The sequence below is a fragment of the Saimiri boliviensis genome, chromosome 15 (assembly GCF_048565385.1).
Source record: "Saimiri boliviensis isolate mSaiBol1 chromosome 15, mSaiBol1.pri, whole genome shotgun sequence".
NCBI classification, from domain to species: Eukaryota; Metazoa; Chordata; class Mammalia; order Primates; family Cebidae; genus Saimiri; species Saimiri boliviensis.
Genome location: NC_133463.1, coordinates 59,363,697 through 59,381,286, shown reverse-complemented (window position 1 = coordinate 59,381,286; position 17,590 = coordinate 59,363,697). Strand labels below are relative to the sequence as shown.

At 39.1% G+C, this 17,590-nt stretch overlaps 1 protein-coding gene across 10 annotated transcripts in view; it reads left to right on the top strand.

The window, feature by feature from the left end:
- Positions 1-6,190, top strand: part of SYBU (syntabulin) — a 120,371-nt gene extending 114,181 nt beyond the window's left edge. For 9 of the 10 annotated variants that reach the window (XM_039464564.2, XM_039464565.2, XM_039464563.2 and 6 more), the window contains 3 exons: positions 414-617; positions 2,347-2,496; positions 4,359-6,190. In XM_039464564.2, coding sequence (XP_039320498.1) covers positions 414-617; positions 2,347-2,496; positions 4,359-5,466 — 1,462 coding nt within the window. In that variant the 3' untranslated portion in view covers positions 5,467-6,190. The remainder of the gene's footprint in view (positions 1-413; positions 618-2,346; positions 2,497-4,358) is intronic. The other variant, XM_039464561.1, reaches the window with a different exon arrangement.
- The last annotated feature ends 11,400 nt before the right edge of the window (positions 6,191-17,590 follow it).

Sequence of the window (17,590 nt, the reverse complement as noted above, 5' to 3'; positions counted from 1 at the left end):
CCTTAATTTTCTTACCCTGCCATGAACCAAACGCAAATGCTTCTAAACTGAAACAGGTGGACTAGAACAAAAACCACATCTTGAAAACAGCCTCCAAAATAAACCTGAGCTAAGTCAATATTCTACATTGTGTATGTTCTTAGCAGGCTATTGGGTGTAATCCAAAACAAGCTTTATGGTCAGAAACCATTTGAAATAACAACAGAGGGAGAGGTTGCTTGTGCTGTTGACACAAGGAGAGAAAATACCAGCCAGGTGGGAAGAAGGCTACTCCTGAGAACAGTCTACACAAATAATTGTATTGCCCCTTTCAACTCTATAAATTGGATTTCCTTAGATTTAGGGAGTAAGACATTAGCCCTTGGGCATCTGTAGCCCCAAGGATTTTAACATTTTTCATGCTTTTCTCCCAGTAGAGGTCCTCATGGGCGGAGTAATGGAGCTTCATCACACAAGCCTGGCAGCAGCCCAACATCTCCGCGGGAAAAGGACCTTCTGTCCATGCTGTGCAGGAATCAGCTGAGCCCCGTCAATATCCATCCCAGCTATGCACCTTCTTCCCCAAGCAGTAGCAACTCAGGCTCCTACAAAGGAAGCGACTGTAGCCCCATCATGAGGTGAGTCCTGCTCACCTAATTCATGCATCTTAGTTTGTCCTACTTGGTAAGCTGTTCTTTAAAAAAGAAAAACAAAAAGTTAGATAACTCTTGATCCCTTGCCTGATTCTACAAGACACTGTGCTTTCCTTTCCCACATTCGGCTGATTCTACAAGGGCTGCTGCAGAAATAGCACAAACCACAGTTTCTAACAAGGCGCAACAGTCCAAGCGGTTCCTGGATAGGGAGGGAAAATAACACAAAGGGAGCAGGAGGCTGAGGCAGGAGAATTGATTGAATCCAGCAGGCAAGCCAGAGGCTCCAGTGAGCCAAGATCACGCCACTGCACTCCAGCCTGGGCAACAGAGTAAGACTCCATCTCAAAAAACAAACAAAAAAAACAACGTAAAATGATTCTGTAGGCACTTGTTGCCACAGAGGTGTGTGAAAGGTGGGGAGTGGGATCCAACTCAGTCTGGAGCAATCAGAGGAGGCCTCCCTGAGAAAATGAAATGGAATTGAAGTCTGAAGAGCAAGCAAGAAGTTAATTCATATGAGGCTGTGGGGAGTGTGGAGTAGAAAGAAGGAACTGCATTTCCAAAGAGACCACGACAGGAGGACTGGATGGTGGGCATGGACACAGATCATCCTGGAGGCAGGCAGGTGCTCAGGGAGCTGGCAGCACAGTGGCTGGGACTGGGTTCAGAGTCAGAGGGAGCTGGCTACCTTCCTCCTTCAGCCTTCTTCCCGCTGGACAGCCCTGTTCTTGTCAGTCAGCTCTCTTACAACAAGGATTCCCAACTCCCAGCCAGGCCTGAGAGGGGTCAAGATTCCAGCAAGGGCTGTTTTGTAAAACATTGAGCTCTCTTATAAAGCACACTGGGAAGAGTTAAGTAGAGGTAGAAATTTCTTCCCTTCAGAAGGACCTTTCCATTTCCTCCAAACAGGCATACTCACAGCAGAGCTTGATTTTAGAACAACTTGCATTCAGCAAATAGCCATCAGGATCTTTAGGCAGTGGCACACTGTGCAGAAAGTTAGGTCATCTTGCTTGCTTTCTTCTCTTCTGCCTGGACCCATCCCCAGGCCCCCACCCATTGTGCCACATGTTACTCTGAACTGACAGCTCTGGCACCTGGACAATTGTGTGTTATTTTGTATGAGAACATTCCTAAGCCGTAGAAAATCATTCTCCTCCACTGTCCCTATTCTCTCCATAAATACACAAATACCCCCTCAATCTTCAAAGTAATTTAACACTCTTAAGATTGGCAGTTTTATTACAGCTCACCTTCAGAAGTGAGGTCAGCTGTTATTGAGGTTTAAGACCCCAGCACACAGCTGCCATTCCTTCTCAAGCTGTTAACTGTGTCTGGCTCAATGTGGGTGGCTTTGACAAAGTGCCCTAGACTTTGGTCCAAATCTTTCGAGAACCATGGGCTGCATACTGCAGGCTTAGGTCTGACATCAGGGTGCCAGCAAGATCTGGTCCTGGGGAGGATTGTCTTCTGGGCTGCAGACTGCTGACCTCTTATTGTACCCTCACAAGGTGGAATATAAAAGCTAGAAAGCTCTCTGGGGTTCCTTTTATATTACTTCCCAAAGTGCTCACCTCCTAATGCATCATATTGGGGTAAGAATTTAAACATATGAATTCTGAAGGGCACAACATTCAGTTGATAACACTGTGTGTTTTCTTTTCATAGAAAAGGAAATGGCAAAAAGTAACATTTCATTACTTTGTTTCAGGCGTTCTGGAAGGTACATGTCTTGCGGTGAAAATCATGGTGTCAGACCCCCAAACCCAGAGCAGTATTTGACTCCTCTGCAGCAGAAAGAGGTTACAGTGAGACACCTAAAGACCAAGCTGAAGGAATCTGAGCGCCGACTCCATGAAAGGTGAACCTACCTTCCTTAAACAGTGGGGTTTGCGACAGCTGCTTTTTCCATAAAATGAAATATGAACCCAAACTACAGAAAGAAAAAGAAAAAAATGATTGTATTCAGTTTTTGTCAAATTTTTGAAATCAGCCTCTGAAAAGAGCCATTTCATAATTCTGTGTGATTTGACTGTTGCAGGAGTTCAGGGAGGCCTGTAGGTTAGAGGGGATCTTTTTGTTGTTGTTGTTGTTGTTGTTTTTTCCCAGTGTGTACAGCTTTGAGGTGAATAATTGGGTATGTGCATGACTATTTTTAAATGGCAAAAACACGTGCAGGAACAATCCCATACTTCCAGCAGAATAGGTAATTAAAACTGAACTGGCCTTTTCTTCCACAATGGTCACACGCCATGGACCAATTAAGCCCTGTTTATATTCGTGCACGAATGGATATCTATGTGCATTGTGATTCCTGCATGCTATTTTTGTGCAGAAGGAAGGGGCTCATTGTTCTTCGCCAAGTGTTAAGGTTGAAAAAAAATAAATAAATAAGCCCATGCTTAAGAGATCTTATCTTGGAGAGAAGACCTTTGACATCTTGGCAGCAGGCCAGTTTTTCTGCTTGATGATTTTCCCCTGGAACATTTTGGAACAGACCAGAAAAGCTCTGACCAGTGTAGCTGTGAGTTCAGGGTGAAGGTGGCATTTACATTCTCTGAGTCTGGGTTAGCTACCCGATCAGCTCAAACTTCCTCCCCTGCTGCCACAAAAATATGGAGAAAACTCAATGACCTTGGTTGCTAAAACTGTGGGCAGATAAGGGCACAGACTGTGAGGAAAGGACATTTTTCATCTTCCAAATTAATTTGGTTCCTCATCTGTCTGAAATAGAACTGAGATCTGAGTCTGGAAGTGTTTGGTCTGTGGTTTGAGGAGTCCATGGGAGGATTTGAGCACTCAAGGGAGGAAGAAATGAGAATTTAACAAATCTTGGGAAAATATTCTAGCCTAAACCTAAAGAGCAATATTGATGTTTCTTTATATATATGAGGATCCTGACTACTCTGACTTCCTATCCACTGAGAATGTAAGAACTGACTATTAAAAAATTATATGTAGGAAAGAATTTATATACAAATATCTTGAAATAGGGTTGTCCTGTGAAGGATCTAAAAATTAGGATAGACTCTCCTTCGTGTAGGATGAATTAAGTATTATCCTGAGAGGAGATCGAATAAGTAGCTGTCAACATGTAAAGTCACTGCCATGTGTAGCATTTTATGATTCCCAAAATGTTTATCATCATTGGAGTACCATCAGAACAATTTAGCAAGGCTAAAACTTACCAGTCTACCTTGAGGCTTTGATAGGTAATTAAAAGTGAACTGGCCTTTTCTTCCACAAACTATAGGCATTAGGAACAGGTAGGCTATGGAGATAAAAACAGGCTAAGAGATGCTAAGTTGTTCGAATTGTAAAGTTTCAAATATTAAGGATTGAGTAGAAGACTTGTAACACACTTTGGGCAATATCTAACTTATAATGAGTACTCAAAAAAAATAAATAAATAAATAAAGGAAATTGTGGTAGCTATTTTGATTCTGATTCTGATTACTATTATTACTTTAGCGATTTTAGAGTTAAAGAGAAAGTTCATGGCTAATCTCTGCCAAAGAGAAAATGTACTGCTTCTTTAGGTTTAGGCTGGAATGTTTTCTCAAGTTGTGCTGTTTTCTCTTGAGTTCCCTGCATTCAAAACTGATTTCACATCTATATTTCAAGTGGAAGAGTATGAGCTCTTGGCCCTTTGCAGAACTGCCTGTTGCCCAAATCAAATTTAATTTTTTTTTTTCATTAACCATGCTTTTCTTGGCACTCTAGGGAAAGTGAAATCATGGAGCTTAAGTCCCAGCTGGCCCGCATGCGAGAGGACTGGATTGAGGAGGAGTGCCACCGAGTAGAGGCCCAGTTGGCACTCAAAGAAGCTAGGAAAGAGATTAAACAGCTCAAACAGGTCATCGAAACCATGCGGAGCAGCTTGGCTGATAAAGATAAAGGCATTCAGAAATATTTTGTGGACATAAACATCCAAAACAAGAAGTTGGAGTCTCTCCTTCAGAGCATGGAGATGGCACACAGTGGCTCTCTGAGGGATGAACTGTGCCTAGACTTTCCATGTGATTCCCCAGAGAAGAGCTTAACCCTCAACCCACCTCTTGACACAATGGCAGATGGGTTATCTCTGGAAGAGCAGGTCACAGGGGAAGGGGCTGACAGGGAGCTGCTGGTGGGAGATAGCATAGCAGACGGCACAGATTTATTAGATGAGATGGTGACAGCCACCACTACAGAATCTGGTGACCTGGAGCTTATGCATTCTACCCCTGGGACTAACGTCCTGGAGCTGCTGCCCATGGTGGTGGGTCAGGAGGAGGGCAGTGTGGTGGTGGAGCGAGCCGTCCAGACCGACGTGGTGCCTTACAGCCCTGCCATCTCGGAGCTCATTCAGAATGTGCTGCAGAAGCTCCAGGACCCCTGTCCATCAAGCTTGGCATCCCCTGATGAGTCTGAGCCAGACTCGATGGAGAGCTTCCCAGAGTCCCTCCCTGCCTTAGTGATTGATTTAACTCCAAGAAATCCAAACTCAGCCATCCTTTTGTCTCCCGTGGAGACCCCGTATGCCAAGGTGGATGCGGAAGTTCATGCAAACCGCCTCATGAGAGAGCTGGATTTTGCAGCCTGCGTGGAAGAGAGGTTGGATGGGGTCATCCCACTGGCTCGCGGGGGCGTCATGAGGCAGTACTGGAGCAGCAGCTTCCTGGTGGATTTTCTGGCTGTGGCTGCCCCCGTGGTCCCCACTGTGCTGTGGGCATTCAGTACTCAGAGGGGGGGAACGGATCCTGTCTATAACATCGGGGCCTTGCTCAGGGGCTGCTGCGTGGTTGCCCTGCATTCGCTCCGCCGCACTGCCTTCCACATCAAAACCTAAGTAGTTGTTGTTACCGTGTGCCAATGTGTCCCATGTGGGTTGTGCCAGGTAGAGAAACAGGAGGTCGATCTGTGACGGTCTCATTCTGTTGTTTTGCTCCTCGGTATTTGATTTGCACTATATTTAGTTGAAGCCTGTTCACTGTTTAAAACCAGAGGTATCTTCAAAGGCATGGAGACCTGGTTCCAGTAAATGTCCCACCAGTGCAGTATAGAAAGCATGCTCATGACCCTGCCGTGTCGTCTGAAGTACCCGTTCTTATCCTAGTGGTTCAGGAAGAGAAAAAGCAGTTTGCACTTTCAAGACAGCTTCTCTAAGGCTGGCATGTTATCTCCTTGCTTTGCTTTGTGCCGTTTTAAAATGTGTAATTGTTCCAGCATTCCAATGGTCTTGTGCATAGCAGGGGACTGTAACCAAAAATAAACATGTATTTGTGTAATTGGTTTGAAGAAGTCTTGAATAGCTCTTTAGTGTCTTACTTGGGGTTGATAAGATTTGAGTGTTTGCAATTTTTTGCTAAATGTAGCTCCAAAGTCTTAAATGGCTTGTTTGTTCTTAAACTGTTAATTGATGAAACTGTGTGTAAGTTTACAATGTACTAACTTATTTTTTTGCTTATTATATATAGTGTTCTATTGGAAATTGTAACCACACACTTCAGCATGATGAAAATAGAGATTAGTGTTTCCATTTAAATAAATGTTTTATCCTCCTATAAAATAATTTCTGTGCTTTTACTTCTATGTATAAGGAAAACAATAAATAGCAAATCTTACACTTTATCAGTAGGGGTCTGTAAGAATTGAAATAAATGAGAAAGAGGGAAAAAGAGTTATTAATGAAAGGTGAAAATTTCCTACCCTTACTTAAAAAGCATCATTTCTGAATAAAAGTAGCTTTGTTCGCTCTTAAATTACCCACGCACTTGTTTGTCCACATGTTTATGAAGTAAGTACATCTTGAAGGTTTTCAGGAACACTGGGTTGATTTCTCTTAGGCATGCTTAAGAGTGTGCAGGAGAGGGAGAGTATCGTAGTGCTATATAGCTTCCTTCCCCAGAATGAGGATGAGGGCTGGTGGCTGGGAAGGGATAAGAAGGTAATTGATCTATATTCATTTGGTGCTTACACCAAAATTTTGAGATTAGCATTTTACACATATAAGAGAGCTAAGCCTCAAAGTGAAAATTGTTCAGGATCTCAGAGCTCATCTCCAGAAGCCATGATTTAAAATGTTGCAAAAGCCTTTTCTACTTTACTACACAAAGAGAAGAGACCTGGAGAATACCCTAAGTTCTCATCCAGAAACGCTTCTTCCACAGTACTTATCACCTTTAAACATACCACTTTTTTTTTTTTTAAACAATGCCTTGGTTATTACCTATCTTCCACACTGTATATTAACTCCATAAGGGCATGGATCTGTGCTCTGTTTTGTTCACAGATGTATGTCAAGAACCTAGAACAAATGAAAGAAAGAATAAGACTTAGTATTTGATAGCACAACAGGGAAACTATAATCAATAATAATTTAATTGCACAGGTTAACTAAAAGAGTATAATTGAATTGTTTTTAATACAAAGGGTACTTGAGGGGATGGATACTCCATCTTTCATGATGTGATTATAACACACATATTGCATGCCTATACCAAAATATCTCATGAGCCCTATATAGACACCTACTGGGTACCCAAAAAATATTTTTAAAATATTTTAATTTTCTAAAAATAAAATTTAAAAAGAACCGAGTACAGTACCTGGCATATAGTGGGAGGTCTAAAAATTGCTGTTGAATGAATGAATTAATCCAGCAAATACTTACCAGGTACTCAGATGCTAACTAGGCACTTTCCAGGATGGGTCTTAAATAGTGAAAGAGACAAGAAAGAGACAGACAAGGTTTCTGTCCTCAAGGAGCTTACATTCTCTGTCTGTGAAGGCCACAACATGCCAACAAACAAGCAAAAGAAGGTTTCAGATGATAGTGGCGAGTGCCTCCAAGGAAATAAGGTGTTTTGACCATGTATGGCAGAGGTGAAAGTAAGGAACACATCTCTGAAGAAATAACATTGGTGGGGATGGATGAAAAAGAGTCAATTATGTTAAGATACGAGGCAAAATGTTGCAAGAACAAATGCAAAGACCATTAGATAGAAAGAGCTTAGCATTTGACAGCAGCATTCTGGAGGTCAGTGTGGCTGGAGCAGACAGAGTGAGGACGAAGAAAGTTGGAGCAAACAAGAAGCTGGTTCATATGGGGTCACATAAACCATGGTAGAGGTTTCAGTTTATTCAGTGACACCATTTAGGGGGCTACTGCGATGTCCAGATGAAAGGTGATAAAAATTTGGACGTGGAAGTAGATACAGAGATTAATTTGAAATAGCTTGAAGATAGAACTAATGTGATTTGCTGATGGATTAAATGTGGAGTAAGGAAAAGAAAAAAAAAAGGATGACTCCGGTTTTTGGCTTAAGCAATTGGATAAATGGTGGCCCTATTTGCTCAGAATGCAAAGAGTTCAAGAGAAACAGGTTTGGGAAAATAAAACTGAGATGTTTATTGAAATACGTGGCGATATCAAGAGTAAGTGCATATCTAAATGTGAAAATCAAGAGAGCTGTCAGGACTAAAGTTGTAAAATTGAACCTTTTCAGCATTTGCATGGTAATTAAAACCATGGGAGCAAATGAGATCATCCAGGAAGAGTGAAGAGAAGGAAAAAAGGTCAAAAATGGATTTTTGAGGTAATTCTACATTTAGATAGATGTAGAGGATGAAGAACCAACAAAACAGCCAGAGAAATGGCAGCCCAAAATGTAGGAGAAAAACTAGGTGACTAGTAGTTTAAAAACCAAGAGAAGACAGTGATTCAAGAATGGAGCAGTCAATTTGTGTTGAAATCCCACCAAGAGATTGAATAATATGAGAATAGTTACATAGTCACTGGCTTTGACAGTAAGGTCTTAGTGACTACGTCAAGATCATTCTTTGGAGAAATGGGGATGGAAGGCCAATTGGAGCAGGTTGAAGAGTGAATGGAAGAGAGACAGTGGAAATAAATATGTGCTGCGGACTTTTTTAATTTTATTAAGTTTTACAATGAAGGAGAATAGGAAAATGCATGGTAGTTAAAAGGAGATATGAGGTCAAAGATTAATTTTTCAATATTGAGAAGAGATAGAACATGTTTGTATGCTTTTCTGATTGGGCCAATGAAGAGAAACAAATTAATGACATAGGAGGGAAAAATAAGAAAAAAATTATAAAGTGCCAGGCGCGGTGGCTCAAGCCTGTAATCCCAGCACTTTGGGAGGCCGAGGCGGGTGGATCACGAGGTCAAGAGATCGAGACCATCCTGGTCAACATGGTGAAACCCCGTCTCTACCAAAAATACAAAAAATTAGCTGGCCATGGTGGCACGTGCCTGTAATCCCAGCTACTCAGGAGGCTGAGGCAGGAGAATTGCCTGAACCCAGGAGGCAGAGGTTGCGGTGAGCCGAGATTGCGTCATTGCACTCCAGCCTGGGTAACAAGAGCGAAACTCTCGTCTCAAAAAAAAAAAAAAATATATATATATATAAAGTAATTGAAGAAGGAGAGCCCTTGAAAAGAAGAAATAGAATGCAGGGCATGGGAATAAGTGTGTGAGCAGATGATTTGCCTCTGATAGGACATTTCTATTGGAATACACATGTGTCTCAAGCACATACATTTGTATTTATACATCTTGCAGCTCTAGTCAGCAGTAGAAGGATTTGTTTGAAATGGAAGGGAAACTATTCCTGGAGGTGAATAATCAGAAGTGTCCCAAAATAATGAGCCATGCTGACTCAGGTCCCTTCTTGTAATCCAGCCCAGATCAATACCTAGATACTGGTATTTTCCTTAAAGTCCCTCCTCGTTTTATTTTAAGCCATTGCTAAAAGCATTTTTACTTAAAAAAAAGTTGTAAGCCTGTTTTGGGTATCTGTTTCCATAGAAACAAATATAACTACACAAATTTGGCGTTATTCTCCATCAATTCAAGTTGGAAAGAAAGGATAGGCTCTCGTTAGAAAGAATTCTCCACAAACCACAAATATTTGTTGATTGTCAAATTCGATGCAGCTGATCACCAATAGCAAATAGCTTTGTTGTCTTAATGTCCTATATTCTTCTTTACATAAACCAAAAGATTCAAACAACATATCTCATTGGAGACACTGGACATCCCATCACCCTCAATCTCTTCCCTTTTCCAGGTTTCAGCATGTATAGTCTGTGGAAAATTACTGCTTTTATTCGGAACAGTCTCTCACAAATGAGTCTCTTGGAGTAAATAAAAGGTGGAACAGTTTTGCCTTTCAGAAGCCCAAGGCGTTGGCTGGTTTTGTGGACAGCATGATCTGAACCCATAGAAAAAAAGTGCCTCAAAGTTGCTTTCAGTGATTTGGGTGTCTGTGATGTACAAACGGTCAGGAAATGGAAAAAAAAGAACAATTCCACTCTATTGAACAAATTGCTGTCTTATCAAAACAAATGTTAAACATTTCCTACAGTTATGTGTGCAAACATTCTAATTTATAAGAAAAGATTTTTCCCAAAGGGATATGTTGACCTTTCCAAGTTGAGCTGTTCAGAAGAGGGGAAAAAAATGCAATGCACTCAGATGCCAAGCGTTTCTGACATTTGTGGCAGAAAAAAAAGCAAGTCTGTGATTTGCATTTATCATTTGCCCTGCCTAAGTAGTGGTTGGGTCTGATATGTTTTTCTCTTGAGGGTTTTTCATTTTTAAAGATTTGGGGTAGTTTCCCAGTTCCATTTTGTGTCAGTGAGCACTTGAAAAAATTTTATTTCCTTACAATCTTGCCAGGCAAAAAGTGCACAATGAGGCAGTAGCCTAGTAACAATCAAATTTTCAAAGAATGTCAACAAAGTCTCAATTGTCCTGCCTGAACAAAAACAATTAGAAAGTCCAAATAGAATAAAACAGGTTTATATCAGTTAATTATTTAAAAGCCACTGGAAGATATGCACTGTTGTGACTGCTGATTTTCCCACAATAATGATGATGGTTATAACTAATGGTTACAATCATAACTCCAAAGAATTCTAAGTAAAAAAGGTTTAAGTGCTACTTAGAAGAGTTATGTTAAAATATTGAAATATTTTAGTAGCATTTATTTTTGTTGAAAAATTTACTTTAATAAGTATTTTAGACATTCAAAACCCCTATATATAAAACACATAGAAGTGCAGTTTTTGGAACATAGACATCAGGCTCGGAGCCCAGCCATTGGCCTCCCTCTGGCCCCCTGCAGGAGTTCTGGTATCACTTCTGAGAACAGCTTGCATGTCACTTCCCTATATACCAGGTTCTTTGAAAACTTCCAGTTCATGTAAGATCTCATATATGAAAACTGGTAGTTAATTGAAATACTGCTCTAGTTAATGCTGAAGATATATTTGTCTATTGCCTTAAATAAAGGAATGGTTAATGGAATTGTTTTCTAAACCTTTGTTATAAAATTTTGTCTGCCAGTGCTCTATTGGTTTAACTCATTCTCTCTGGGTATAGAAGCCATGTAAGTATCTGAGACTATCATATCAGATGACGTATTATAAAATCAAGTCTGACTCTCGTTGTTAATATCAAAGGTAGGTATCATGGCTTTCTCTAATTTGATGGTGAAGTTAAGAACCTCCCTCCCTTCCTTGCAATTTACATAGCCCACAGTCTTTGAAATGATTTGCCAGCCTCACTTTCCACAGTAAACAATAGGTGCTGGCATTTTAAACTGACCTTTAATTCTTCTGAAATAGCATATTATTTCTGGCTTGTTAGTTGTATATACAAAATGAAAAACAAAAGCAGACAGTAATTTTTACATCTCCCACTGGAAGCTGTACACAGTCAAGTTTTAAAAATGATCATCCATGTACTGTCTCACTCCATAAGGGCTCCTTCTAATCAAGACAGATTAGGTAATTTCGAGGTTCAGATGCACTGCAGAGCCTCACAAAGCAATAAAAGCACTTGTATTTTCATGTTTTAAACTTAAATGTGACAAGTTAAATATACCTATATTCTTATGCACATCTTCACTTAACACTGCAATAAAATGCTGAGTTAATTTCAGAGGCCACTATATCTAATGATGGTGTTGTTTTTCTCCCTAAAGTAGGTAAGCACTGCATTTATTCAGGAATAGTCAACAGGTTTGAAAATGGCATTGCTGTATAAGGATTCAAATTAAGGTTTGAATATTTTGACAAATAAAACTAATTATGGGCAGTAGTTAATACCTTATAAAGAGCCAAAATTGGTCCAAGAATAAGTCAACATACTGCTGATCAGAGTATGTCCTTTGAATTTTCTATATAAGGAGATGTTTTCTTCTGTGCCATTAATTATCTCAACCAAACCCCAAAGACACTCGTTAATAAGATAACTAGATAAGGTTAGGGACAGTTTGTAGCAGGAATGACTTTAGGTACAATACTGGTCTGCACATGCATAGAACCTGTGGCCTTGACCTCGTCAGAATTATGACCCAATCATAATCGAGTGAGCTAATTGGCTTATTTCTGCAGATGTGTGAATATAAATCACATTTCATTTTGCCTTGATTATCTGACCCAAATAAACTGCAAATACGTAATTATATGGCATTGATATTCAACTACATTTGTCATTTGCGTGAAAATAAAAACCAAGCTAATTTTCTTCATATTTATCAAATTATTAGAAAACACAAATGGGTATTATATACTATAATTTGCAACACTATCTTCATTAAGAACTAGGAGAAACTTTAAAAGGCTTTTTGGCAGCTCATAGTTTCATCAGAATAAGACTTAAAAATCATAGTTCACATACACTGTTGATTAACCACTATTACAACCTCCTTTCAAAGCTTGCTATTTTCCATTCCATTAATCAAGTACACAGTTTATTCTCTAAGCTTTGGTTTCCTTGTATGTGAGATAAGGGTAATATCTCTCTTACAGGATTGCTAAGAGTCACTGATACAATTAGTCAAAGACTGAGACGTACAATAAATGTTCTCTTTCTTGCTAAATTTCCAGTTCAATTTAAGGGTGTATAAAATACTGCAAGATTAGGCAACTTCTCCCACTCTTTGCAGGCTGCCAGTACCACTAGTGGCATGGTGAGATGTGGTTAAGTATACAGGACCTCATAGCAACTTCCAATTATTGAGTGCTTATACTGAACACTTATGTACAGTCCCAGCCCTTACAACCACCATTTCCATTTAAAAGACTTGCAAACTCTGGCAATTTGTTTAATGCTGTACTATTTCTACAGCAGCTCTGAGAATTCTGGGAAACTCTCAGAGCTGGTGTGATCTGATCAATGTATATAAAGAAAGCATCTACAGAAAGAACCCCTGAAATGAAGTCCCCTGAAAGAGCAGGCTAGAATTATCTTGCATGGGCTGTAGACTTTCAGTGAGCTTCTCTGCAAAAGTTTCTGTTGGTGAACTAGCAGTGTCAGCAGCAGGTATGAAAGGATAGAAACAAAATCTGTTGTATGACAGTAAAAGATGGTAAGGGAGGTCCCTAGAACAGAGTATTTCTTTCAAGCTATAGAAGATTGAAGGTGTCTGGTGAAAAAGCATCTTACTAGCTCCCAAAACTTACTCTGGTTACTGAGAATTCCTAATGGTCGTGACCAAGAGGGATGGAAGAAAAAAGTAGAAGACAATGTCAAAAAAAAAAAAAAAACAGTTGAGTACAGAAGGAGTTGCCTAGCTCTTGCTATGAGCTTGGGGCAGTTTTGGTTAAAGAAAAGTGAAAGAAATTACACAAAGAAAAAAATAAATCCTTTCATACTGTATTAGGACAGAGCAATACGAATCAGAAAAAAAAAGATGTAAATGACAAAAACAAGTTATTAGCTACTAAATATACTCTTGATGAACCCACTATCTTCTTCAGCCCTCCAGTTCACCTGAGAGGGTAGAAGCTCCTTCCCTGGAACAATCTGTAGGGTCTAGCCCACTCCCAACCTCCCAGCATGGATCCATCCAGAACTCTGTCGTGTTTGCTTACACACCCAATTAAAGATTTCCTTTGAGCAAGGGGCTTAAGGAGTATGAAAATCATTGTTGATTATCCCAAATCTAAAGTTCATAGGATCAAATGAGTATGTTAGCTCTGTCTGGTTCAAATCATCCTTTAGTAAACATACCATTCAACAAAATTCAGGCTTTTTGGAACACTGACTATGGTTAAGTTTACACCATGGTGGTAGCTTGAAGAGTGGTGTTGAAAGCTCAATCCAGATGCTGGTTCTACAGTTACCTTCTGCCCAATCACCAATCTTCATCTAGAAACAACCTAGAAAAAACCCAGAGGTGAGAACACGTCAAAACTGAGAATTTCAGATGCAGAATTTTAAATTTTCAGTTCTAAAACGTCAACTCAAATATGCTACACTAAAAGAAGAGCCAAGTAGAGGATATCCCTAGGTAAAGCTTAAGAAGAAATGGCTAGAAACCATGAAATGTCTGCATTTAAAAAAACCACAAAGTTAGTTTCACATGTCTTTGATTACTTGTTATCTTAGCACATGAAAGGTACAATTTTGGTAAACAATTAAAACTTCACTAATTCTATGTAAGCCTACCAGTATTTCTTATTACTTCTAATAAGCATCTAAAATTGACAATTCTTTATTGATATCAAGAAAACAAAAACGATAAACCATGAATTTAGTAGCTAAAGGAGACAGTTTGCTATCATGAAGTTTTTGTCATACGCATTTAACTCAGTGACTACTTTTGGGACCATAGTATACCCAACTTAACACAGGAATTTAGTTTACACATCAACAGAGGTAAACTAAATTCCAGAATTATCTGTTCTTTCTACAAGAAAAATCTGTTTCTTCCTAATTAATCATACTAACTATAATTTCTAACCAGTCTTTATTTCTGAATAATCAAAAACCAAAAAGCCAAACAACAGCCAAAAAACCTCACACACCTGAAAATCTTGACCAAAGCAAACTTAAATACTTTTCAGCTACTGGGGAAAAGCAATACAAGTAATTGAGCTAAAGGAGGTGATCCTTTAAAAACCTCAAATTTAGAGAAGCCATGTTGTATTCCCATAACAACTAAATATAAATACAAAGAAAGAAGAGAATACATTATTAAAACTTTGAGCTCAATTCTATTTAAGTTGGGAGTTTATTAGCAGAAATGCTAATGAATATAACTGGAAAAATATAATTTGGGGCTATAAAATGCTCTGTACCAAAGTTAAATTTTATCTTATTCTGTAATCACATTTAGTCTGGAAGCTTGGGCTAAGGGCTTAAAGGGTTCTCATTGCATAACTCACGATTTTTCTATGAAATATCACTTTAAGTAAAATATATTAGCAATGTTTGGCCTGTGGAGTATCTATGACATTTTAAAGTCTCATATAGTGTCAATTATAGGCAATATCTTAAGAAAGTAAGTCTTTCAAACCAACAAAGATCAAAAGAGATAAAGAAGGCCATTAAATAATGGTAAAAGGATCAATCCAACAGGAAGAGCTAACTATACTAAATATATACGCCCCCAACACAGGAGCACCCAGATACATAAAGCAAATTCTTAATGACCTAAAACGAGATTTAGACTTCCACACAATAATAGTGGGAGACTTCAATACTCCACTGTCAATATTAGACAGATCAACGAGACAGAAAATTAAGAAGGATATCCAGGACTTGAATGTAGAGCTGGACCAAGTGGATCTAATAGACATACACAGAACGCTCCATCCCAAATCCACAGAATATACATTTTTCTCAGCACCACATTGCACTTACTCTAAAGTTGACCACATCATTGGAAACATATCATTCCTCAGCAAATGCAAAAGAACAGAAATCATAACAGTCTATCAGACCACAGCACAATCAGACTAGAACTCAGGATCAAGAAACACACTCAAACCAGCACAACCACTTGAAAACTGAACAACTTGCTTCTGAATGTTGACTGGATAAACAATGAAATGAAGGCAGAAATAAAGATGTTCTTCGAAACCAACCAGAATAAAGACACAACTTACAAGAATCTCTGGGACACCTTTAAAGCAGTGTTGAGAGGGAAATTTATAGCAATAAATGCCCACCAGAGAAGAGAGGAAAGATCTAAAATCGACAGCCTATCATCAAAATTGAAAGAACTGAGGAGCAAGATAAAAAAAAAAAAAACTCAAAAGCTAGCAGAAGACAAGAGATAACTAAGATCAGAGCTGAACTGAAGGAGATAAGACACACAAAAAAACCTTTAAAAAATCAATAAATCCAGGAGCTGGTTTTTTGAAAAGATCAACAAAATAGACAGACCGCTAACCAGATTAATAAAAAAGAAAAGGGAGAAGAATCAAACAGATGCAATAAAAAATGATGAAGGGGATATTGCCACTGATCCCACAGAAATACAAACTACCATCAGAGATTACTACAAACAGCTCTACTCACATAAACCAGTAAACCAGGAAGAAATGGATAAATTCCTAGCCACTTGTACTCTACCAAAACTAAACCAGGAAGAAACCTGGTTTAAAGCCCTGAACAGACCAATAACAAGGGCTGAGATAGAGGCAGCAATCAATAGCCTACCAACCAAAAAAAGTCCAGGTCCAGACAAGTTCACAGCTGAATTCTACCAGAAGTACAAAGAGGAGCTGGTTCCATTCCTTCTGAAACTGTATCAAACAATACAAAAGGAGGGAATCCTCCCTAACTCATTTTATGAGACCAACATCATCCTGATACCAAAACTAGGCAGAGACTCAACTAAAAAAGAAAACTTCAGGCCAATATTCATGATGAACATCGACACAAAAATCTTCAATAAAATACTGGCAAACAGATTGCAACAGCACATCAAGCTTATCCATCACGACCAAGTAGGCTTCATCTTGGGGATGCAAGCCTGGTTCAACATACGCAAACCCATAAATGCAATCCATCATATAAACAGAACCAAAAACAAAAACCACATGATTATCTCAATAGATGCAGAGAAGGCCTTTGATAAAATTCAACAGCCCTTCATGCTAAAAACTCTCAATAAACTAGGTATTGATGGAACGTATTATAAAATGATAAAAGTTATAATGACAAACCTACCACCAATATTATACTGAACAGGCAAAACCTGGAAGAATTCCCTTTGAAATCAGGCCCTAGATAAGGATGCCCTCTTTCACCACTCCTATTCAACATAGTATTGGAAGTTCTAGCTAGAGCAATCAGGCAAGAAAAATAAAGGGTATTCGATTAGGAAAGGAGGAAGTCAAACTGTCTCTATTTGCAGATGACATGATTGTATATTTAGAAGACCCCCATCATCTCAGCCCAAAATCTTCTCAAACTGATAAGCAACTTCAGCAAAGTCTCAGTATACAAAATCAACGTGCAAAAATCACAAGCATTCCTATACACCAAAAACAGACAAACAGAGAGCCAAATCAAGAGCGAACTCCCATTCACAATTGCTACAAAGAGAAAAAAATACTTAGGAATAAAACTAACAAATGATGTAAAGGACCTTCAAGGAGAACTACAAACCACTGCTTAATGAAATAAGAGAGGACATAAACAGATGGAGAAACATTCCATGCTCATGGTTAGGAAGAATCAATATTGTGAAAATGGCCATACTACCCAAAGTAATCTATAGATTCAATGCTATCCCCATCAAGCTACCAATGACCTTCTTCACAGAACTGGAAAAAAACACTTTAAACTTCATATGGAATCACAAAAGACTCCACATAGCCAAGACAATCCTAGACAAAAAGAACAAAGCTGGAGGCATCATGCTACCTGACTTCAAACTATACTACAAGGCTACAGTAATAAAAACAGCATGGTACTGGTACCAAAACAGAGATATAGACCAATGCAACAGAACAGAGACTCCAGAAGTAACACCAGACATCTACAACCATCTGATCTTTGACAAACCCAGCAAACACAAGCAATGGGGAAAGGACTCTGTGTTTAATAAATGGTGTTGGGAAAACTGGCTGGCAATGTGCAGAAAGCAGAAACTGGACCCCTACCTGTCACCTTACACTAAAATTAACTCCAGGTGGATCAA